This window comes from Oryx dammah, unplaced genomic scaffold (genome assembly GCF_014754425.2).
Source record: "Oryx dammah isolate SB20612 unplaced genomic scaffold, SCBI_Odam_1.1 HiC_scaffold_1, whole genome shotgun sequence".
In the NCBI taxonomy this organism is placed as follows: Eukaryota; Metazoa; Chordata; class Mammalia; order Artiodactyla; family Bovidae; genus Oryx; species Oryx dammah.
In genome coordinates, this window is record NW_024070185.1 from 93,728,160 (window position 1) to 93,753,394 (window position 25,235).

Genomic DNA, 25,235 nt, shown 5'->3' on the forward strand with positions numbered 1-25,235 from the left:
GCAGTCCTGGGAGGTGCAGTGGCAGCAGCAGTCCTGGGAGGTGCAGTATGCTGTCATAAGTCCTTTTGGAGAAGGTTGGTATTACCGCTTTAGTTTTGACTAATAGTGTAGGGTTTTTTTCATTTATTTTTTTCTATTTTTCTGGGTATCTTATTGGGCTTCCCTGGTGACTCAGCTGGTAAAGAATCTGCCTGCAATGAGGGAGACCTGGGTTCGCTCCCTGGGTTGGGAAGACCCCCTGGAAAACGATGATGCTGTGAAAGTGCTGCACTCAATATGTCAGCAAATTTGGAAAACTCAGCAGTAGCCACAGAGCTGGAAAAAGTCAGTTTACATTCCAATTCCAAAGAAAGGCAATGCCAAAGAATGCTCAAACTACCGCACAATTGCACTCATCTCACACACTAGTAAGGTAATGCTCAAAATTCTCCAAGCCAGGCTTCAGCAATATGTGAACCATGAACTTCCAGATGTTCAAGCTGGTTTTAGAAAAGACAGAGGAACCAGAGATCAAATTGCCAACATCCGCTGGACCATGGAAAAAGCAAGAGATTTCCAGAAAAACATCTATTTCTGCTTTATTGACTATGCCAAACCTTTGACTGTGTGGATCCCAATAAATTGTGGAAAATTCTCAAAGAGATGGGAATACCAGACAACCTGACCTGCTTCTTGGGAAACCTGTATGCAGGTCGGAAAACAACAGTTAGAACTGGACATGAAACAACAGACTGGTTCTAAATAGGAAAAGGAGTACGTCAAGGCTGTATATGGTCACCCTGCTTATTTAACTTATATGCAGAGTATATCATGAGAGACGCTGGGCTGGAAGAAGCGCAAGCTGGAATCAAGATTGCCAGGAGAAATATCAATAACCTCACATATGCAGATGACACCACCCTTATGGCAGAAAGTGAAGAAGAACTAAAGAGCCTCTTGATGAAAGTGAAAGAGGAGAGTGAAAAAGTTGGCTTAAAGCTCAACATTCAGAAAACGAAGATCATGGCATCTGGTCCCATCACTTCATGGGAAATAGATGGGGAAACAGTGGAAACTGTGTAAGACTTTATTTTGGGGGGCTCCAAAATCACTGCAGATGGTGATTGCAGCCATAAAATTAAAAGACACTTGCTCCTTGGAAGGAAAGTTATGACGAACCTAGATAGCATATTGAAAAGCAGAGACATTACTTTGTCAACAAAGGTTCGTCTAGTCAACACTATGGTTTTTCCAGTGGTCATGTATGGATGTGAGAGTTGGACTATAAAGAAAGCTTAGCACTGAAGAGTTGATGCTTTTGAACTGTGGTGTTGGAGAAGACTCTTGAGAGTCCCTTGGACTGCAAGGAGATCCAGCCAGTCCATCCTAAAGGAGATCAGTCCTGGGTGTTCATTGGAAGGACTGATGTTGAAGCTGAAACTCCCATACTTTGGCCACCTGATGCGGAGAGCTGACCCATTTGAAAAGACCCTGATTCTGGGAAAGATTGAGGGCAGGAGGAGAAGGGAACGACAGAGGATGAGATGGTTCGATGGCATCGCTGACGCAATGGACATGGGTTTAAGTGGACTCCGGGAGTTGATGATGAACAGGGATGCCTGGGATGGTGCAGTTCATGGGGTCGCAAAGAGTTGGACACGACTGAGTGACTGAACTGAACTGAACTCACTCCAGTGTTCTGGCCTGGAGCATTCCATGGAATGTGTAGTCCATGAGGCTGCAAAGAATCGGGTATTTTATTAGGAAGTTGGAAAATGTTGTTTTAGGAGCTGTTGGTTAGAAACCATTTTTGCAGAATATTTTTGTCACTAATTTTAATTTCTTATGCTTTTAATCTGTCCTCTCTTTTTTTCTTATTTAAATTTTCACTGAAATAAGCACATTTCTTCAGTCCTGCACTGATATCAATCTGAAATTACTCAGATTGCTATTTTTTGTTAGACATCCTGAATATTTAATCTACAATGATTTTTACTTGATTTTTCACACAAAATCTATTATTATTTTTTTAATTCTCTGACCACTATTTTACTAACTTCCCTCAAATCATATGTATTTCATTAAGCCGCTATTCAATTTATTAGGTACTATATTAGATGTTGAGGATACTAGAATGCAAGGTATTCTTATATCCCTAGATGAACTTGAGTGTGCTGTTTCATTGTCATCTTTTCCCCTTCCCCGGCTCATCCTCCCTTTCCTACTCTTTCCTTACAGTGTCACATAAGATTGCACTACCTTTTTTTTTTAATATTTATTTTATTTTGGCTGCACTAGTCTCTGTTACTGTGCGCTGACTTTCTCTAGTTGCAGAGAGTGGGGCCTACTGTCTGTCCAGTAGCAGTGTGCAGGCTTCTCCTTGCAATGGCGTCTCCTGTTTTAGAGCACAGGCTCTAGGCCTTGGACTTCAGTAATTGCAGCACACGGGCTACATGGTGGTGCACAGGCTTAGTTGCCCCACAGCATGTGAGATCTCCCCAGACCAGGGGTTGAACCCACGTCCTTTGCATTGGCAGGTGGATTCTCAACTGCTGGACTCCCAGGGAAGCCCCTACAACTGCCTTTCTTACACAGTAACAATATTCATTTCAGATAACATGCAAAACATTTCAGTATCTTAATTCTAATCCTCATATATCTCTTTAGGTAGGTAGTATTGAACTCATTTTACAGATGAGGAATACTTTTATAGGAATAAAATAACTACATAAGTTACATAGTTTAGTTAATTATAGAGCTATTTCTTGGGCTAATTTCAAAGTTCTGAACTTTTCTCTAGCTCTCTCTTTGCAGATTCTGGTTTCTCCACATTTAACAATTTCTCAATAAGTTGTCATTTGACATGGTTATTTTCTCCCATGGTTTTGGTCATTTCTACATCACCAATCAGTTTCTCATTTGCTTTCGTGAATTAAATCCAGAAATAAAGTTTGTCGTTGTTCCTTCCTATAATCTGTGAGAGATTAAAAGATAAATAAGATAGGAATTTATCAGTTTTTAGGATTCTGGGAAGGTGGCAGCATAATTTTGCTATCTTTATGAATTCCCATGTAAAAACATATAGAAAAGTGCAAAAATAATAGTAAAAGTACAGCTTAGTGAATTTTCAGAATACGCACAACTAAGTTAAGCAACATCCAGAGAAAATAGAACATTTATGATATCCTCAATAGAACATCCATGCCCCCTTTGTGATACCATGGTTTATAAAGCCAGAGCAGATTCTGCTCGGTGTGGAGTAGAAAAGGGTGTTTCAGAAATGATGGTCCATAATTTACTTCTTTGAGTTCAGAGAATCTTACTTAAATATCTTTAGTATTTTTTAATCTAAAGTAAAGTTAGAATATTTCAGTGACCTGACCAAATATTAATCAAGAAGTGTTCTGTAGTAGAAAGAGTTCATAAAGTCAGAAGTCAGCAGACCAGTGTTTAGTTCAAACTCTACCACTATCACAGTAGCTTGGGATGAGAACTTAAAACTCAGTTGCTTATGCAGTGAGTGAGCTGGACCAGAACACCAGCTGAGCAGTGTGTCCTCCTCAGGAATCTCAGTTTTGACTCTAAAGAGCACTTTGTCCAAGCTTCTAAGTTTTAATAATTTGAGCCTATCCTTTGTTCCCCCAGGAGTGGTAATAACTTTCTGTATTTATACCTCTATGACACCACAGTATTTACTTTTTACCTTTTCAGATCTTATGATTTTATGCCCGCTTTTTTATATTAAGTTCTCTTTGTTAAGCAAACTTTATATTTTCTGTTTCCTGACTGGACTCTGACTGGTGCAGAAACTTAAGGGTAAGATTTAACTTCATGCTTGCTGGTTTTCATTATGTTGTGTTAAAATAGCTAAAGTGCTGGCTACTACTTGTTTGTAGATCCAGTTAGCATAATGCCTTCAGTGCAGCAGGCAGTTGTGACGTTCCATGTACTCCAATAAGATCAAAGTCTCTGTGGACTTGTTTGGGGAGCAGGAGTGTTGACAGAGATCTGAGGCAAGAGTGTGATAGTGTCCTGTTAAACTTGCCAGGTAAAAGCAAAGTGCTTTTGGGATTCTTTGCAAATTAATATGGAGAAAAAAGCATTTCTTTACCAGGTTACAGGAATTAATACTAATTTGTTCCAGTAAAAATACTGTATTTTGAAAACCAGCTGCAGTTGGAGTTACTACCTGTCTGCATTTATTTATAATTCAGTTATTTTTCAAGACCCATCTGCTTTACACATAGTCTACACAGGCAAGTTGTTAAATGGAATGTGATAGGTATCATCCTCTTTCATGTTTTTTGATCATGGCACTCATCTCTAATACTGCATTTTAAAAATATCTTGGTGAGAAGAAGAAACTCTAGTGGCTTCTACTTGATTGTGTGTGTGTGCTCAGTTGTGTCCTAGTCTTTGCAACTCTGTGGACTATAGCCTGCCAGACTCCTCTCTGTCCATGGAATTTTCCAGGCAAGAGTACTGGAGTGGGTTGTAATTTCCTCCTCCAAGGGATCTTCCCCAGGGATTGAGCTTTTGTCTCCTGCATTGATGTATACTTACATATACTTGAAAGTCACTTAGTCATGTCCAACTCTTTGGGACCCCACGGACTATACAGTCCATGGAATTCTCCAGGCCAGAATACTGGAGTGGGTAACCTTTCCCTTCTCCAGGGGATCTTCCCAGCCCAGGGATCGAACTCAGGTCTCCCACATTGCAGGCAGATTCTTTATCAGATGAGCCACAAGGGAAGCCCAAGAATACTGGAGTGGGTAACCTTTCCCTTCTCCAGGGGATCTTTCTGACCCAGGAATTGAACTGGGGTCTCCTGCATTGCAGGTGGATTCTTTACCAACTGAACTATCAGGGTAGTGGATTCTTTACCACTGAGCCACCAGCGAAGCCCTCTGCTTGATCATTCCTCCCATAATGATTCTTACTCTGTGGATTAGAGAATCAATATGGTGAGTGTGTCAGTTGCTAAGTATGTCTGTTCTAGTTACACAGTGGGGAACTGGGGGACAGGGTGAATCTGTGGATTTACTTGGCCCACTGTGATTTGATGTGAAACTCCTTAAATTGTGTCACAGATAATCTGTAAACCTCTGTTGTCTACATGATTATTTTTAAATAATTTTGATGAAAAAATGTACTTGAGGCATATAAGATATGTTACTTTTTCTTTTTTAAAAAGATAAATCTATAAATGGGAAAGACTAGGATAGTTTAATATGCAATTTAGACATACTTAATATCTGGCAATAAGGCTTTAAGATGGCTAGAACATTCCCCTCCTCCTTTCTGGAAGTCACATCAACCACCAGCAAGCTTAATGCTGTTTGAAAATAGCTACAGTGCAACTAATTCTTAAAAATAGAGATACATTAGACTGAGTATTTTACTGGAGTAAAATTAGACTGAGAATATCAAAGTAAAGAAGTCATGTGTGCAGTACATTAAAAAATGCCCTTCTAAGCTTTGTTTTAACTAAGTTAATAAAACTGTTTTAAACATAGTCTAATAATTCATTTGGCCAGAGAATGGGATTATTTTCTGGGTGAGATTTTAAGTGAATTTAACAGAATAAAATGTGACTTTATTTCTCAGCTTTCATTTCATAATGAAACTATTTTGATGTTAAAGTCCCCTGGAGGTTGTATGTTTAAATGTCTTATACTTTGAATTAGATTCAGGTTTCAGTGTGACAAATTTTGCTAAGAGTTCAGGGAAATAATTCTACTGATAATGTATCACAAACATCTTAAGGTAGGACAGATAATTTTTTTTTCTTTTAAATGCCAGTATGTTAAAAATAATGTGTCTAAATTAACATAGCTTATTTCTTAGCTAAAGGGATACACCTTTGTTTAAAACTGAGGAGAAATTAGCGATATATTAACTTTTTTTTCTTCTGAAAATTATTTATATGCCCTAAAGATATACAGCTTTTTCTTTTTTTTTTTTTCTATATTTTCTTTTTCTTTACTTTAAGCTAATTTTTGAATGCATTATATTTTTATTTTGGCCATGTCATGTGGCTTGCAGGATCCCCTGACCATTGATCAAACCTGCACCCCCTGCAGTGGAAGCACAGTGTTAGCCACTGGACCACCAGGGAAGTCCTTGTGTTTTCATAGTTTAAGTTCACATTAAACTAACTCTGGTGCTGGTAGGATATATACAAAGGAACATAATACCCAAATACTTTATTGTAAGATTGTCTCATGGTGAAAAATGTATTACCACAATGTGTGTACTGAAGAAAGATTTAAAGAAAAATTTTGTTTGAGTTAGAGAAATTTTTCTGGCTGACATAATTTTGAAAATTAGGCATAAAAGACTGGTATGAGAAAGACCCTCCTTTCAACTCTTTTTTTCTTTTCTTTTTTGGTCTAATAAAACCTTAGTTTCATTGATTTAAGACTGTTGGGGTTACAAGTACCTTTTCAGTGCCCTAATGTGTCACTCTCATCCCAGCCTTGCAGTAAGAACTCAAAAGAATTATATCTTGGGCTCAGAGAATTTTCAGAAGCAGCCCAAGAGTTGCATTTTCCTGGCCTCTTTTCTCTGTTATCAGTATCAACCCATTCAGCACTTAAGTCAACATGGTGTCTGACATGTACTGGGTAGTATATATGTGTTTTTATGTATATTCTCTCATTTTAAATTCTTATAAGTTAGGTATTATTTTCACTTTATGAAACTTGAAGTTTAAGCAAAGACAGGTTAAAGGTCCTACAAAGAGTCACAGAACTGGTACGTAACGACAGCTGTCTCTCTTTGTGACTTATGATAAAACTAAGGGACACTAATGGTAGTAAAAGTGTCATACTTACATTTTTGATATATTGCATATACATTTTTTTGTAGTACAGTAAACATTTATAGAGCATCTACTTTATACAAAGTTTCATAAGTGTCTCAAGGAATGACAGTCTTATAGTGGAACTAACACTTGTGAACAAATCTAGAAAATGATATGTCTCAGGAGGAAAGGATAAAATACTGGCAAGTTGAGGGAAAAGGAAAGTTATTTTGACAGACTAAACTGAAAATGCATATTACATGAGTGAATAATTTATGTGAAAGCATCAAATTTAGTTAACTTGATTTGGATTGTTTTAATAGTAAAAGGAAAACGTTTTGGATCTCTTTGAATTTGTCTCCAGTGGTCCCCCAACCATTTTGGCACCAGGGACTGGTTTCATGGAAGACAATTTTTCTTTGGATTGGGGTGCAGGGGGATGATTTCCAGATGATTCAAGTAAATTGCATTTATTGTGCACTTTTTTCTATTATTTCTTATTTAACTCCACCTCAGATCTCAGACATTAATTAGATCCCGAAGGTTGGAGACCTCTGGTCTAAGCCAAATTGTTAATGTCAAATGGATGATAGTAATGGGGATAGAGACGTATTCCCTGATAGTATATTTACCAAAAGTAACCAATTATTTTGGAATGTGCCTTCATAGTACTGTGCAGTGATGGACCCGTTGTATTAATAGCTCTCATTCAGTTAAGAGCTCCTATTTCCAGAATGTGTCTGCAGAGCTAATCTGGGTATATCTGAGAGAGGAAGACATGCACAAGGCAAGGTTGAGGGAGAAGAAGGTCTTGAGGGGGAGAAGGAGTGTATATGTGCAAATAGGCAAAGGAAAAAAGACTCAAAGCTGTCACCCTATAGAAAATGAGTGTGATTAAAGGATAGAAGTACAGAGGAAAGGGTAATTTTATTTCTGTTTACTTCCATAATATCTCTCTACCCAAGTGACGCTAGTAGGAAAGAACCTGCCTGCCAGCGCAGGGGTTGTAGAGACTTGGTTTCAATCCCTGGGTTGGAGGAGCCCCTGCAGTAGGAAATGGCAACCTGATCCAGTATTCTCGCCTGGATAATCCCATGGACAGAGGAGTCTGGCAGGCTGTGGTCCATGGAGTCAGAAAGAGTCAGACATGACAGAAGAGACTTAGCACACGTACTTCTATGATAGTGATAGCTATACTTGTTGCTTACTATCTGCTAGGTCCCCATTCTAAGTTTTTAAAATGTACTCACTCATAGTCAGTAGATGAGGAAATAGTGGAAACAGTGAGAAACTTTATTTTGGGGGGCTCCAAAATCACTGCGAACTGTGATGTTGGAGAAGACTCTTGAGAGTCCCTTGGACTGCAAGGAGATCCAACCAGTCCATTCTGAAGGAGATCAGCCCTGAGATTTCTTTGGAAGGAATGATGCTGAGGCTGAAACTCCAGTACTTTGGCCACCTCATGTGAAGAGTTGACTCATTGGAAAAGGCTCTGATGCTGGGAGGGATTGTGGGCAGGAGGAGAAGGGGACAACAGAGGATGAGATGGCTGGATGGCATCACTGACTTGATGGATGTGAATCTGGGTGAGCTCCGGGAGTTGGTGATGGACAGGGAGGCCTGGCGTGCTGCGATTCATGGAGTCACAAAGAGTCGGACATGACTGAGCGACTGAACTGAACTGAACTGAACTGAAAATCACTGCAGATGGTGACTGCAGCCATGAAATTAAAAGATGCTTACTCCTTGGAAGAAAAGTTGTGACCAACCTAGACAGCATATTAAAAGCCAGAGACATTACTTTGCTAACAAAGGTCTGCCTAGTCAAAGCTATGGGTTTTCCAGTAGTTATGTATGGATGTGAGAGTTGGACTATAAAGAAAGTCAAGCGCAGAAGAATTGTTGCTTTTGAACTGTGGTGTTGGAGAAGACTCTCGAGAGTCCCTTGGACTGCAAAGAGATCCAGCCAGTCCATCCTAAAGGAAATCAGTCCTGAGTGTTCATTGGAAGGACTGATGTTGAAGCTGAAGCTCCAATAGTTTGGCCACATGATGTGAAGAATCGACTCATTAGAAAAGACCCTGATGCTGGGAAAGATTTAGGGCAGGAGGAGAAAGGCATGACAGATGAGATGGTTGGATGGCATCATCGACTCAATGGACCTGAGTTTGAGTAAACTCCAGGAGTTGGTGATAGACAGGGAGAACTGATGTGCTGCAGTCCATGGGGTCGCAAAGAGTTGGACACGACTTAGTGACTGAAAAATAACTAGTCAAAACTAAAAACTATAGACAGTAAGATGCTAGAGTTCAGCTTTGGCTCCATCTCTTCATTCTTTCTGGAGTTATTTCTCCACTGATTTCCAGTAGCAATTGGGCATCTACCTACCTGGAGAGTTTATCTTTCAGTGTCATATCTTTTTGCCTTTTCATACTGTTCATGGGGTTCTCAAGTCAAGAATACTGAAGTGGTTTGCCATTCCCTTCTCCAGCGGACCACATTTTGTCAGAACTCTCCACCATGACCCGTCCGTCTTGGGTGGCCCTACATGGCATGGCTCATAGTTTCATTGAATTAGAAAAGGCTGTGGTCCATGTGATCAGATTGGTCAGTTTCCTGTGATTATGGTTTTAAGTCTGTCTGCCCTCTGATGAAGAAGGATAAGAGGCTTATGGAAGCTTCCTGATGGGAGAGACTGACTGAGGGGGAAATTGGGTCTTGTTCTGATGGGTGGGGCCATGTTCAGTAAATCTTGAATGCAATTTTCTGTTGATTGGTGGGGCTGTATTCCCTCTCTGTTATATACCTGGGGCCAAACTATGGTGCGGCCAAGCCTATGCCCCATCCAGTAATGCTGAAGAAGCTAAAGTTTAATGGTTTTATGAAGACATCCAAGACCTTTTAGAACTAACACCCAAAAAAGATGTCCTTTTCATTATAGGGGACTGGAATGCAAAAGTGGGAAGTCAAGAACACCCAGAGTAACAGGCAAATTTGGCCTTGGAGTACGGAATGAAGCAGGGCAAAGGCTAATAGAATTTTGCCAAGAGAACACACTGGTCATAGCAAACAGCCTCTTCCAACAACACAAGAGAAGACTCTACACATGGACATCACCAGATGGTCAACACCGAAATCAGACTGATTACATTCTTTGCAACCAAAGATGGAGAAGCTCTATACAGTCAGCAAAAACAGGATCAGGAGCTGACTGTGGCTCAGATCCTGAACTCCTTATTGCCAAATTTAGACTTAAATTGAAGAATGTAGGGAAAACCACTAGACCATTCAGGTATGACCTCAATCAAATCCCTTATGATTATACAGTGGAAGCGAGAAATAGATTTAAGGGACTAGATCTGATAGACAGAGAGCCTGATGAACTATGGACGGAGGTTTGTGACATTGTACAGGAGACAGGGATCAAGACCATCCCCAAGAAAAGAAATGCCAAAAAGCAAAATGGCTGTCTGAAGAGGCCTTACAAATAGCTGTGAAACGAAGAGAGGCGAAAGGCAGAGGAGAAGAGGAAAGATATAAGCATCTGAATGCAGAGTTCCAAAGAATAGCAAGCAGAGATAAGAAAGCCTTCCTCAGTGATCAGTGCAAAGAAATAGAGGAAAAGAACAGAATGGGAAAGACTAGAGATCTCTTCAAGAAAATCAGAGAAACCAAGGGAACATTTCATGCAAAGATGGGCTCGATAAAGGACAGAAATGGTATGGACCTAAGAGAAGCAGAAGATGTTAAGAAGAGGTGGCAAGAATACACAGAAGAACTATACAAAAAAGATCTTCACGACCTGGATAATCACGATGGTGTGATCACTCATCTAGAGCCAGACGTCCTGGAATGTGAAGTCAAGTGGGCCTTGGAAAGCATCACTACAAACAAAGCTATTGGAAGTGATGGAATTCCAGTTGAGCTATTTCAAATCCTGAAAGATGATGCTGTGGAAGTGCTGCACTCAATATGCCAGCAAGTTTGGAAAGCTCAGCAGTCGCCACAGGACTGGAAAAAGTCAGTTTTCATTCCAATCCCAAAGAAAGGCAATGCCAGAGAACGCACAATTGCACTCATCTCACACGGTAGTAAAGTAATGCTCAAAATTCTTCAAGCCAGGGCTTCAGCAATATGTGAACCGTGAACTTCCAGATGTTCAAGCTGGTTTTAGAAAAGGCAGCGGAACCAGAGATCAAATTGCCAACATCCGCTGGATCATGGAAAAAGCAAGAGAGTTCCAGAAAAACATCTATTTCTGCTTTTTTGACTATACCAAAGCCTTTGACTGTGTGGATCACAATAAACTCTGGAAAATTCTTCAAGAGATGGGAATACCAGACCACCTGACCTGCCTCTTAAGAAACCTATATGCAGGTCAGGAAGCATCAGTTAGAACTGGACATGGAACAACAGACTGGTTCCAAATAGGAAAAGGAGTATGTCAAGGCTGTATATTGTCACCCTGCTTATTAAACTTATATGCAGAGCACATCATGAGAAACAGTGGGTTGGAAGAAGCAAAAGCTGGAATCAAGATTGCCGAGAGAAATATCAGTAACCTCTGATATCCAGATGACACCACCGTTATGGCAGAAAGTGAAGAGAAACTAAAGAGCCTCTGGATGAAAGTGAAAGAGGAGAGTGAAAAAGTTGACTTAACGCTCAACATTCAGAAAACGAAGATCATGGCATCTGGTCCCATCACTTCATGGGAAATAGATGGGGAAACAGTGGAAACGGTGTCAGACTGTTTTTGGGGGCTCCAAAATCACTGCAGATGGTGATTGCAGCCATGAAATTAAAAGACGCTTACTCCTTGGAAGGAAAGTTATGACGAACCTAGATAGCATATTCAAAAGCAGAGACATTACTTTGTCAACAAAGGTCCGTCTAGTCAAGGCTGTGGTTTTTCCAGTGGTCATGTATGGATGTGAGAGTTGGACTGTGAAGAAAGCTGAGCACTGAAGAATTGATGTTTTTGAACTGTGGTGTTGGAGAAGACTCTTGAGAGTTCCCTGGACTGCAAGGAGATCCAGCCAGTCCATCCTAAAGGAGATCAGTCCTGGGTGTTCTTTGGAAGGACTGATGCTAAAGCTGAAACTCCAGTACTTTGGCCACCTCATGTGAAGAGTTGACTCATTGGAAAAGACTCTGATGCTGCGAGGGATTGGGGGCAGGAGGAGAAGGGGACAACAGAGGATGAGATGGCTGGATGGCATTACCGACTCGATGGACGTGAGTCTGAGTGAACTCCGGGAGTTGGTGATGGACAGGGAGGCCTGGCGTCCTGTGATTCATGGCGTCACAAAGAGTTGGACACGACTGAGCGACTGAACTGAACTGAAACTTTGGTGGAGATAATGAAGGTAACGGTGACCTCTTGCAAAAGACCCCGTGCATGCACTGCTACACTCTGCCCTCAGCCCTGCAGCAGGCCACCACCAACCCACGTCTGACGAGGACTCCTGGACACTCACAGGCAAGTCTGGGTCAGTCTCTCTCTCTCTCTTTTTTTTTTTTTTTACAGGAAATAGGGTTTATTGGTGACCATAATTAAGGAGGGGACAGCACTCATGCTCGTGAGTGCAGGGCCCGCCATTTGTCCAGGGGACCACGATTAGGGATGTATCTGACCCCACAGCCGTCTGGGAAGAGTCGCTTTTCTGCCACCGTGTTCTCAAATTCATCCGCATTGAAGTTGGTAAATCCCCACTTCTTAGAGATGTGGATCTTCTGGCAGCCAGGGAACTTGAACTTGGCCCGGCGGAGGGCATTCAGTCATATGTTCCTTGTTCTGCAGCTTGGTGCGGATGGACATCATGACCTGGGCAGTGTGGACCCTGGCCACTGTGCCCTGGGGCTTTCCAAAGGCACCGTGCATACCCGTCTGGAATCTATCAGCTGCAGTGCAAGACAACATCTTGTTGATGCGGATGAAATGGAAGGGGTGGAGCTGCACTTGGCTGTGAAAACCATCTTTGCCACAGCTTTTCACCATGTACTTGTTGGCACAAATACGGGCAGCCTCCAGGGCTTCAGAGGAGAGCTGCTCATACTCATCTGACACCATGTGGCCACAGAGTGGGAACTCATCCACTTTGGCCTTCTTACGCCCCAAGTCGAAGATGCGAATGTTAGCATCAGGGACACCTCGGCAGAAGCGGGACTTTGGGTACGGCTTGTTCTTAAAATACCGGTAACACCGGGCCGCCCATGGTGACACCAGGATCTTCAGTGGCGTGCCAAAGGGAAAAAGCTGGGTCAGTCTCTTGTGGGGCCACTGATCCTTTCTCCTGGGTGAGGTTCTGTTTGTGCCCACCAAGAGTTTGTTTCCCAGTCCTGTGTAAGTTCTGGCGGCTCTATGGTGGCGTTAATGGTGACCTCCTCCAGAGGGCTTATGCCATACCCAGGTCTGTTCCACTCAGAGCCCTGGCCCCTGAGCAGTCTACTGCTGACCCGTACCTCCACAGGAGACACTCACAGTTCTGTCTCAGTCTCTGTGGGGACTCTGGAATTTGCCTTATTGGGAAAAGGCAAAGATTGGTTAAAAAATATTTTATCCTGGTCTTTTGTTATATAGAGGTTAAAAAGTTTTTTTTTAACAAGTTGTCTTTATTTATTTATGACTGTGCTGGGTCTTCCTTGATGGGTGTGGGTTTTCTGTCATTGCAGTGAGTGGGGGCTATTCTCTAGGTGTGGTGCACGAGCTTCTCATTGAGGTGGCTCTGCTTTTTGCAGAGCATGGGCTCTAGGTCTCATCGGCTCAGTAGTTGTGGCACATGGGCTTAGTTGCCCTGTGACATGTGGAATCTTTGTGGGCCAGGGATTGAACCCATGTCCTGTGCATTGGTAGGTGGAGTCTTAACCACTGAACCACCAGGGAAGTTCAGAAGTTTTAAATTTTGATGGTGTCACACTTACAAATCTTTTTCTTCATGGCTTTTTTCCCCCCCGTTCTTAGATTAATAGATTTAAAAAAATGAATGTTAAAATTTTTATCAAGTGATTTTTAATTTCTAAAGGAGTGATCATATTAATTTGTTAGTATAGTGAATGATTTTAATGAATTTGTGTTGAACCTTCCTTAAATTCTTTGGATAAAAATCTACCTGGTTATGATTTTGTGATCCTTTTGAAAAACTACTGATTTCAATTTGTTATGGATGTATTTATGTATTATATAAGTTAAAATTATAGTGTGACTTACAGTGTCTTCTTCCTCTTTTTTCCTTTTCTCCTGCCTTTCCCTCCTCCCTTTTTCCTGACTCCCATCCTCCTTCCTCTCTCATTCTGTCTCTCTTCTTTATTTTTCTTTACAGTTTTTTATGTTGGAGTTGTTTCACAGAATAAGTTTTTCTAAACTCTATAATGGTTATATAATATAAAAATGAGTAATAAGAAATTATTTAGTATTTGTCCACTAGTCTATCTGGGTCTAACACCTTTCTTAGGATAGATCTTGGACTACCCTGTAATTTTTTTTCATAGTTATTTGTGTGTTCAAGTTTCTGCCTATCCTTAAGGGGATTTTGCAATATATAGTTTTTTAAGAAAATTGTCCATTTCAATTTCCATTTCAACTATATGTTCACCTTTATTAGATTAAATGTTTTCTTTTTTTTTTAAATTTTACTTTATTTTACTTTACAATACTGTATTGGTTTTGCCATATATCAACATGAATCTGCCACAGGTGTACATAAGTTCCCAATCCTGAACTCCCCTCCCACCTCCCTCCCCATACCATCTTTCTGGGTCATCCCAGTGCACCAGCCCCAAACATCCGTATCCTGCATCGAACCTAGACTGGCAATTCATTTCTTACATGATATTATACATGTTTCAATGCCATTCTCCCAAATCATCCCACCCTCTCCCTCTCCCACAGAGTCCAAAAGTCTGTTCTCTACATCTGTATCTCTTTTGCTGTCTCGCATATAGGGTTATCGTTACCATCTTTCTAAATTCCATATATATGTGTTAATATACTGTATTGGTTTTTCTTTCTGGCTTACTTCACTCTGTATAATTGGCTCCAGTTTCATCCACCTCATTAGAACTGATTCAAATGTATTCTTTTTAATGGCTGAGTAATACTCCATTGTGTATATGTACCACAGCTTTCTTATCCATTCATCTGCTGATGGACATCTAGGTTGCTTCCATGTCCTGGCTATTATAAACAGTGCTGCGATAAACACTGGGGTATACGTGTCTCTTTCAATTCTGGTTTCCTTGATGTGTATGCCCAGCAGTGGGATTGCTGGGTCATAAGGCAGTTCTATTTGCAGTTTTTTAAGGAATCTCCACACTCTTCTCCATAGTGGCTGTACTAGTTTGCATTCCCACCAACAATGTAAGAGGGTTCCCTTTTCTCCACACCCTCTCCAGCATTTATTGCTTATAGACTTTTGGATTGCAGCCATTCTGACTGGTGTGAAATGGTACCTCACTGTGGTCTTGATTTGCATTGCTCTGATAATGATAAATGTTTTCTTATAAAAAATCTCAAATTATTTCCATTTTTTACTTATACTATTATACATTATTTTCATTCCTTCCCCTTTCCACACACATTTTTCAGACTTACTGAACAATATTCTGTTTTATTGGTCTTTTCCAAGAAGAGCTTGGCTTGGCTTTATTGATTACCTGTCTCTATCATCTGTTTGGTTTCTACTTTCATTTTTATAATTTGCTTCTATTTTTCTGGCCGGGTTAAAAATTTTTTTGTACTGTTTCCTGTAATAATTTTGCGTATAGAAAGTTGCTGGACTAGGTCAAGGAAGTCCTATGTACTTTACCCAGAATCACCAACTGACATTTTGCCCCATTTATTTAATTTTTTCCCCAGCTTTATTGACCTATAATTGACAAAATTATATATATTTAAAGTGTACAGTGTGATGATTTGATATACATAGTACATTGTGAAGTGATTACCACAATGAAGTGATTAACATGTTTATCATCTCACATAGTTACCTTTTGAGTGTGTGTGTGTGTGTGTGTGTGTGTGTGTGTGTGGTGACAACACTTAAAATCTACTCTTTTAGCAAATTTCAAGGATATAATATAGTATTATATAGTATTTTTAACTATAGTCATTATGCTGTACATTAGATCCCAAGAACTTATCCATGTATGACTAATAAGTTTGTACCTTACCATTTCTCTAAATGTTTTTATTGCTGTAGAGTATTTTTGCAGAACCACCTGAGTGTAAATTGGAGACATTTTGCCCAGTTACTTCTGACTACTTAAGTGTGTTGATTTTAAGAGTCACATTACAGTTATCAAAATCAGGAAGTTTAACAGTGATACAATACTATTATTAAAGATACAATATTAAAGACACAATCTATGTTTCAATTTTATCAATTTTTTGTCTGTAAAGTTCTTTTATTTTTTTTTAATTTTTTTAAATTTTATTTATTTATTTTTTTAATTTATAAGTTCTTTTATAAGTGTTCTTTCTCATTCTGAAATATGATCTAGGGAAATGCATTTGGTTGTCTCTTTAATGTCATTTAATCTGAAACATTTCATCAGCCTTTTTTTGTATGTGTTCTTTGACCTTTATGTTCTTGAAATATAGGCCAAGTGTTTGTTGTTAGGTTTTTTTTTTAGAATAACCCTCAATTTGAGTTGGTGTAATTAAACTAGTTGAGGTTATACATTTTTGGCATAGTAGAAATACTACAGTAGCAATGATGTGTCCTTAGTGCATAGTTATCAGAGATCACCTGATATTGTTTGTTTATAGTGATGTCTGCAAGGTTTGCCCAATCTAAAGTTACTGTTTCTCTCTGTAATAAATAATCTGTTAGGAGACATTTGAGATGATGTAAATACCTATTTCTCATCAGCCTTTCACCTCTGAGTTTATTTTGTCATTCTGTTTCAAGTCTGTCATATTGAAACTTTAGTTTTTCAGCTTTATTTTCTAAAGTACTTAAGATTATAAATTTTTCTTAATATATCACTTGGACATATTAACTGAAGTACTTACAGTAGGTTGGAAATGAAAGGAGACAGGAGATGGGGAGATTGTCTATATAATAATGTACTACTGGGCAACTGGCAATAAGATCCTGAAGTGAAGTCGCTCAGTCGTGTCTGACTCTTTGCGACCCCGTGGACTGTAGCCCACCAGGCTTCTCTGTCCATGGGATTTTCCAGGCAAGAATACTGGAGTGGGTTGCCATTTCCTTCTCCTGGAGATCTTCCCAACCCAGGGATTGAACCGGGTCTCCCTCATTGTAGGCAGTCGCTTTACCGTATGAGCCACCATGGGAATCCAATAAGATCCTAAAGAGGGTATTTTAAAGATGCCCCAAGTCACCCGTGTCTTAACAAAATGTTTCCAGTGTTGATTTAAAGAACAGGAGATACAGTTTATGATGATCATGATTGTCATGAGTAAGAGTAAGTTCTAGAAAATTAAGAAATTAAGAAGTGTGTTTCTTTAGTGCCACTGGTACCTCCGGACTTGTTTAGTGTACAGTATCTCAAACATTTACTTTATCATTTCAGGAGCAGCAGCACTGGCATGGAAGAATCCTCTGTCAAGCTGGTTTACTGCTATGCTCCACTGCTTTGGTGGAGGAATTTTATCCTGTGTACTGCTTGCAGAGCCTCCACTTAGGTTTCTTGCAAACAACACTAATATATTACTGGCATCTTCAATCTGGTAAGCTACCATTGTGGTGAACTATTTAAAAAATTGTTCTGTAAATTGTTTGTAAATGGTATTTCTTTCTTTAAAAAATATTTTATGTTCTTAGAAGTTAGTGCATTTGCAAAGGAAGGCACCCAAATAATGCCAAAGGTTTTAAATGCAAGGTATGTCTCTTTCTCACCCTTCTCCCCTATTCTCTCTCAGAGGTAGGAATACCATTTTCTTATATGTCTTTAGTGGAAGCATTTCAAATATGAAAGGACATCAAATATTTGACCCCCAACAGTTGATCTTGTGAACCTAACCTATGCTCATAGTTACACAACTTAATAATCAAGAGTGTGACCAACTATACAAAAAGTCCAAGTGATTATGATATTTCGGATAATTGTTCTTGTCATACTCTGCTTGATTTTTCAGAGCCTTATGAAATTTAACATTATTTTTGTTTTGAAGTGAAGAAAAAATTGTCAATAGGAATTGCTTTGGATTCTTGCAAATTCAGCTTCAGTTATCTTTAAGAGGAGTGATCCTCCAAGTTAAAAAAATAGTATTATACCAATCAGAGAGCTTTGTTAAACCTAAAGTGGAAACTTTCGATTAAAAATCAAATCAATGAAATATGTAACATTAGGAACACTTGAAGTTAATTTTTATTGTGATAGTTTTTTTTAATTTTTACACCTTTATTTATTTGGCTGAGCTGGGTCTTGGTTGCATCATGAGAGGTCGTCATTGCATCCTGTGGGAGCTTTTGGTTGTGGCACATGGATTCTCTAGTTGTGGCGGTTGGTCTTCTGTAGTTTCGACACAGGGGCTTCAGTTACTCCATGGCTTGTGGGATCTTTGTTCCCTGACCAGGGATAGAACTACCTCCCCTGTATTGCAAGGCAGATTTTTAACCACGGGACCACCAGGGAAGTCCCTATTGTGGTAATTTTAAATATGTGCTCAGTTGCTAAGTCATGCCTGACTCTTTGTGACCCCATGGACTGTAGCCCACTAGGCTCAGACTTTGTCCATGGGATTTCCTAGGCAAGCATACCGGAGTGGATTGCCATTTCCTTCTCCATTTAAATATGTAACCAGTTATAAAAGGGGATATTATAAACAGTGATGGCAATGGGAAAAATAGTGGGAACCTGTAGCCATAGAAACTGTTCAGAGTAGAACAATAAGTTTGATAGCAAATACATATTGAGCTGTTACCATGTGTCAGCTAAAATTCTTTATATTCATTGTCATATCACAAGGGTCTAATGAAGTAGCTCCTATTATCTCCATTTGAAAAATGAGAAAACTGAGAAATAGAGAAACTTCACTATTATTTTCATATTTAGTAAGTGATTGAGCTAGGATCAAAACCAGGAAGCTTGACTGTAGAGCTTAACAACCACTGTCTCTCATTTATTTGCTTAACTATTTCTTAAACTATTACCTTCCGGTTACTATGTGTTTTAAAACACTTTCTCAAGGACTTTATTTCTATAGCAATATTTTAAAAGGATATTAACACTTTGGAGAATTTTTTTTTTAATGTGTCTAGATGCTGAAACTATATGGAAGTGGGATATCCAGACTCTGACACTTTTCATCACTTTCACTTCTACTCCTATATACTACCACTATTGCCTGGACAGTTTCAGTAGCTTCCTAAGTGGTCTAGCTGCTGCTTTCATTATCCTCCGGAGTCTTGTCTTTATTTTTGCTGCTGTTTAGTTGCTGTCATATCCAACTCTTTTCAACATAGTAGATAAAAAGTGATTATTTAAAAGTAAGTTGTTAGAACATATTACTTCTGTGATCAGTATATTCTTATTAAGAGGAAAATTCAGAACTCTTAGTGTACCCTGGAAGACTGTAAAATCTTCCTTTCCACTCTGTGTTGTAATGTCTTTCTAGTCTATTCCTGTTCAGTCTGCTCTAATCACCTTGGTTTTGCCATTTTTTTGAACACAAAGATATTGTTCTATCTCAGTGCCCTTGTGCTTGCTCTCTTTTCTCTGTGACGTTCTTTTCCCAGGAGGCTCGTATTTTCTTTTTTTGGAGAGGTCTCTAAAAAACATACCTTCTCTCCCATGACTATCTCATCATACTTCTTTTTTTTTCTTCCTAGATTTATTACTGTCTGGTGTGTTGTCTGTTTATTTCTTTTTATGATGGTTTATCTCACTCCACTAGAATAGCAGCCTATCAGAGCAGAGACTTTGTTTTGTTGATTGTGTTCCAAGTACTACTATTCTAGGCTGAGTAAGTACATCGCTAAAGGAATGGACTGCTTGTGTTACATGGGAGTTCTGTAATTGAGTGGCAAGAAATTACAGATCTTGATTAGTGGTTCATTAAATGAAATAAAATTGCTTGTCTATAAATATATACTTTCTTGGCTGAAACTAAGATATGTTAGAAATGGAAAATAAATGCATTTTTATGTAGTTAACTAATAATATAGTATTTAGAGTATTTAGTTGTTAACTTGAAATCTTTTATTATTCCCATTTAATATTAGAGGAAATTGATGCTTGATATATTGATAATTGACAGGGTCTCAATTTCAAATTAGCATGATCTTAACCAAGATGAACTTTCATTATAAACAATATGTTTTTTAATTTTAAAGTTTCAATTAATATTGAGTAGGTGCAAAGGAATATTTATAATATATGCAGAGGACAAAGAATTATGACACAATAAAAACTTTTATATCCATCAGTTACATTAAAAAAATATTCAGTTCAGTTCAGTTGCTCAGTCGTGTCCGACTCTTTGTGACCCCATGGACTGTAGCGTGCCAGGCTTCCCTGACCATCTAGAGTTTACTCAAACTCATGTCCATTGAGTTGGTGATGCCATCCAGTCATCTCATCCTCTGTCGTCTTACAAAAATATTTTATTATAAAGTAAAAATTCAGAAAACCAAGTATATCGCCCAATGAATTATTGCTAGGTATATCCTTGAAACCATGACCCAAGTCAAGAAATAAAGCTTTGTCATCTAAGCTTTGTCATCTGTCCCAGAAGTTCCATCCGGGAGTCACATTCCAGTCACACTCCCTTTCCACCTTAAATAATAAAAGAAGAAAAGACTGACTATTGCCATTTTGAAATCCTCAATTAGTTATCAGACGAAAGTCATTAAGAGTATTAACATCAGCAAAAAAAAAGTTATCAGACATTTTGGGTCTCTTATGGTCTTGCTAAATAAAAGGATCTAACCTGAATTTGATTTGGATTCTTTCTTCCAGAAGAAAGTACAAGATGAATCTTATAGTAACTAGCAAGGAAGCTAATCAGTCTCAAGAGCCAATCTGAAGAAATTCCCCCTGGTCAATGAAGGGACAATCTGGGCTTTAATAATAAAATTCCAATTTATTGAAACCCATAAAATATGCTTAATCCATGAGCTCATACTTACTTAAAATTTTTTTTTTATAACAGGAACAAAAAGAACTGGAAACTTTTGGAGAACAGCAGGGGACCAATTCATATCCTGAAAACTGTAAACAAAGAGCAAGAATCAAGTATATATCCTTCCTTTCCTATATAAACTATACAACTAGGAAACCAAATAATAGATGATAGCACACCATTATCCTGACTTTTATATTTATGACTTCTTTGCATACAAAATTTTATCATCCAGATGTTCATTCCAAGACACTATAATTTAGTTACACCCATTAAAAATTTTAATGTCTCTTAAGTCTCTTTGATTTTATCAGTTTCCCTTCCATTCTGTTTTTCCTTATAGTTATCTCATGAAGAACCAGAGCTGTTTGACATGTGGACTTTTCTATACTCGTGAGTTTGCTGATTGCATACTCATGGTGCAGATCATTATATTCCTCTATTCTCTGTGTTTCCTGATAATTGGCAGATTGATCCAGAATCCAGAGCAGATTCATATTCAGTTTAGTTCAGTCGCTCAGTTGTGTCCGACTCTTTGCGACCCCATGAACCACAGCATGCCAGGCCTCCCTGTCCATCACCAACTCCTGGAGTCTACCCAAACCCATGTCCATTGTGTTGGTGATGCCATCCAACCATCTCATCCTCTGTCGTCCTCTTCTCCTCCTAGATCCCTTTAATTAGCAAGACCATAAGAGACCAGAATGTGTGATTAGCTTTTTTTTTGATTGATGTTAGTACTCTTTTAATGACTTTCATCTGATAACTAATTGAGAATTTCAAAATGGCAATAGTCCATCTTTTCTTCTGTATATTAATTGAAGTAGTATTATAAATAAATACTTCCCACAAATCATCCATATTTGGTTACCCAAGTTATATAGTTCATAAAGGAAAGGAAGGATAAATATTTGATTCTTCCTTTTTATTTACAGTTTTCAGGATTATGAATTGGTCCCCTGCTGTTCTTCAGAAGTGACCAGTATTTTTTTGTTGTTGCTGTTGTAATTAAAAAAAATAATTTTAAGTAAGTATGAGCTCATGGATTAAGCGTATTTTATGGGTTTCAATAAATTGGAATTTTCCTATTATTAAAGCTCAAATTGACCCTTTGTTGACCAATGGGAATTTCTTCAGATTGGCTTGTAAGACTTTGATTAGCTTCCTTGCTACTTAATTAATACAAGAGTCATCTTGTACTTTCTTCTGGAATTACTGATTTCTGTAGTAAACTCTGGTTCCTTATAGGAGAATAGGTATTTCAAGGTCACAGTCTGAACACTAGACATGTTCATTATTCTTAACTACTTTTGTATTCTAGGTCTTTTCAGTGGACAGAGCTAGGAAAAATAAAGATAAAATAACTCATGAGTTCATTGATATTTCTAACTGAAATTCAGGATCATAGAATTTATGTAACTTTTCTCTGTTACATATGTATCTTCTTTCTTCCACTCTAAGAATTTTGAATTAAGAATTCAGTATCATGGTAATCCAAGTCTATGCCCTGACCAGTAATGCTGAAGAAGCTGAAGTTGAACGATTCTATGAAGATCTATAAGACCTTCTAGAACTAACACACAAAAAAGATGTCTTGTTCATTATAGGGGAGTGGAATGCAGAAGTAGAAAGTCAAGAAACACCTGGAGTAACAGGCAGATTTGGCCTTAGAGTACAGAATGAAGCAGGGCAAAGGCTAATAGAGTTTTGCCAAGAGAATGCACCGGTCATAGCAAATACCCTCTTCCAACAACAGAAGAGAAGACTCGACACATGGACATCACCAGATGGTCAGCACCGAATCAGACTGATTATATTCTTTGCAGTCAAAGATGGAGAAGCTCTGTACGGTCAGCAAACACAAGACTGGGAGCTGACTGAGGCTCAGGTCCTGAACTCCTTATTGCCAAATTCAGACTTAAATTGAAGAAAGTAGGGAAAACCACTAGACCATTCAGGTATGACCTAAATCGAACCCCTTACGATTATACAATGAGAGTGACAAATAGATTCAAGAGATTAGATCTGATACAGTGCCTGATGAACGAACTATGGACAGAGATTTGTGACATTGTACAGGAGACAGGGATCAAGACCATCCCCAAGAAAAGAAATGCAAAAAGGCAGAATGGCTGTCTGAGGAGGCCTTACAAATAGCTGTGAAGTGGAGAAGTGAAAAACAAAGGAGAAAAGGAAAGATATAAGCATCTGAATGCAGAGTTCCAGAGAATAGCAAGGAGAGATAGAAAGCCTTCGTCAGTGATCAGTGCAAAGAAATAGAGGAAAACAATAGAATGGGAAAGACTGGAGATCTCTTTAAGAAAATTACATATACCAAGGGAACATTTCATGCAAAGATGGGCTCAAAAAGGACAGAAATGGTCTGGACCTAAGAGAAGCAGAAGATAAGAAGAAGAGGTGGCAAGAATACACAGAAGAACTATACAAAAAAGATCTTCACAACCCAGATAATCACGATGGTATGATCATTCACCTAGATCCAGACATCCTGGAATGTGAAGTCAAGCGGGCCTTTGAAAGCATCACTACGAACAAAGCTAGTGGAGGTGATGGAATTCCAGTGGAACTATTTCAAATCCTGAAAGATGATGCTGTGAAAGTGCTGCACTCAATATGCCAGCAAATTTGGAAAACTCAGCAGTGGCCACAGGACTGGAAAAGGTCAGTTTTCATTCCAGTCCCTAAGAAAGGCAATGCCAAAGAATGCTCAAACTACCGCACAATTGCACTCATCTCACACGGTAGTAAAGCAATGCTCAAAATTCTCCAAGGCAAGCTTCAACAGTACTTGAACCGTAAACTTCCAGATGTTCAAGCTGGTTTTAGAAAAGACAGAGAAACCAGAGATCAAATTGCCAACATTCGCTGGATCATCAAAAAAGCAAGAGAGTTCTAGAAAAACATCTATTTCTGCTTAATTGACTGTGCCAAAGCCTTTGACTGTTTCTATCACCACAAATTGTGGAAAATTCTTGAAAGAGATGAGAATACCAGATGACCTGACCTCCCTCTTGAGAAGTCTGTGTGCAGGTCAGGAAGCAACAGTTAGAACTGGACATGGAACAACAGACTGGTTCCAAAGGGAGAAAGGAGTACGTCAAGGCTGTGTATTGTCACCCTACTTATTAACTTACATGCAGAGTCTATCATGAGAAACACTGGGCTGGAGGAAGCGCAAGCTGGAATCAAGATTGCCAGGAGAAATACCAATAACCTCAGATATGCAGATGACACCACCCTTATGGCAGAAAGTGACGAGGAACTAAGGAGCCTCTTGAAGAAAGTGAAAAAGGAGAGTGAAAAAGTTGGCTTAAAGCTCAACATTCAGAAACTAAGATCATGGCATCTGGTCCCATTACTTCATGGCAAATAGATGGGGAAATAGTGGAAACAGTAAGAGACTTTATTTTTTTTGGGCTCCAAAATCACTGCAGATGGTGATTGCAGCCATGAAATTAAAAGACGCTTGCTCCTTGGAAGAAAAGCTGTGATCAACCTAGACAGCATATTAAAAAGCCAGAGATATTACTTTGTCAACAAACATCTGTCTAGTCAAAGCTATGGTTTTTCCAGTAAGTCATGTATGGATGTATGGACTGTGAAGAAAGCTGAGTGCCAAAGAATTGATGCTTTTGAACTGTGGTGTTGGAGAAGAATCTTAATAGTCCCTTGGACAGCAAGGAGATCCAGCAGTCCATTCTAAAGGAGATCAGTCCTGAAAATTCATTGGAAGGACTGATACTAAAGCTGAAACTCAAATACTTTGGCCACCTGATGCGAAGAATTGACTCATTTGAAAAGATCCTGATGCTGGGAAAGATGGAAGGTGGGAGGAAAAGGGGACGACAGAGGATGAAATGTTGGATGACATCACCGACTCAATGGACGTGAGTTTGAGTGAACTCCGGGAGTTGGTGATGGACAGGGAGGCCTGGCATGCTGCACTTTGTGGGGTCGCAAAGAGTCAGACACCACTGAGCCATTGAACTGAACTGAAATGAAAAATTTTGATTCTTAAGGGCACAAGATATGATAGAATTAGGATATTTCAACACTGCCCATTTATTTTGTATCATTCACACAATACATAATAGTTTTGGAGTAATCATATGAATACCACCAGTGATATGATTACTGAAAATATTTTTTTGCATATACTGTTTTCATTGTCTTCCTATTTTTAAAATAGATGAACTATTCTACACTGTCATAGTAATAGTTACTGTGTACTATATTCTTCCCCTCTAAATTCCTTTTCAGTCTTTGTTTTATAGCTAACTGTATATTTAATGTTTTTTTTTTATCAGTCCTTATGTCTGTGTCTGTGGTAATTTT

At 38.9% G+C, this 25,235-nt stretch overlaps 2 protein-coding genes across 3 annotated transcripts in view; one reads left to right on the plus strand and one right to left on the minus strand.

The window, feature by feature from the left end:
* Window positions 1-25,235, plus strand: part of TMEM38B (transmembrane protein 38B) — a 65,511-nt gene that overhangs the window by 3,540 nt on the left and 36,736 nt on the right. For both annotated transcript variants that reach the window (XM_040241145.1, XM_040241153.1), the window contains exon 2: window positions 17,327-17,483. In XM_040241145.1, coding sequence (XP_040097079.1) covers window positions 17,327-17,483 — 157 coding nt within the window. The remainder of the gene's footprint in view (window positions 1-17,326; window positions 17,484-25,235) is intronic.
* LOC120864250 (60S ribosomal protein L10-like) lies at window positions 12,421-14,032 on the minus strand. The gene has a single exon (XM_040241164.1). It carries the CDS (start codon window positions 12,858-12,860, stop codon window positions 12,507-12,509), a length of 354 nt encoding a protein of 117 aa, XP_040097098.1. The 5' UTR covers window positions 12,861-14,032; the 3' UTR covers window positions 12,421-12,506.

Coding starts and splice junctions, on each gene's coding strand:
- LOC120864250 (XM_040241164.1), bottom strand. CDS start 12,860: ATGGTGTCAGATGAGTATGAGCAGCTCTCCTCTGAAGCCCTGGAGGCT.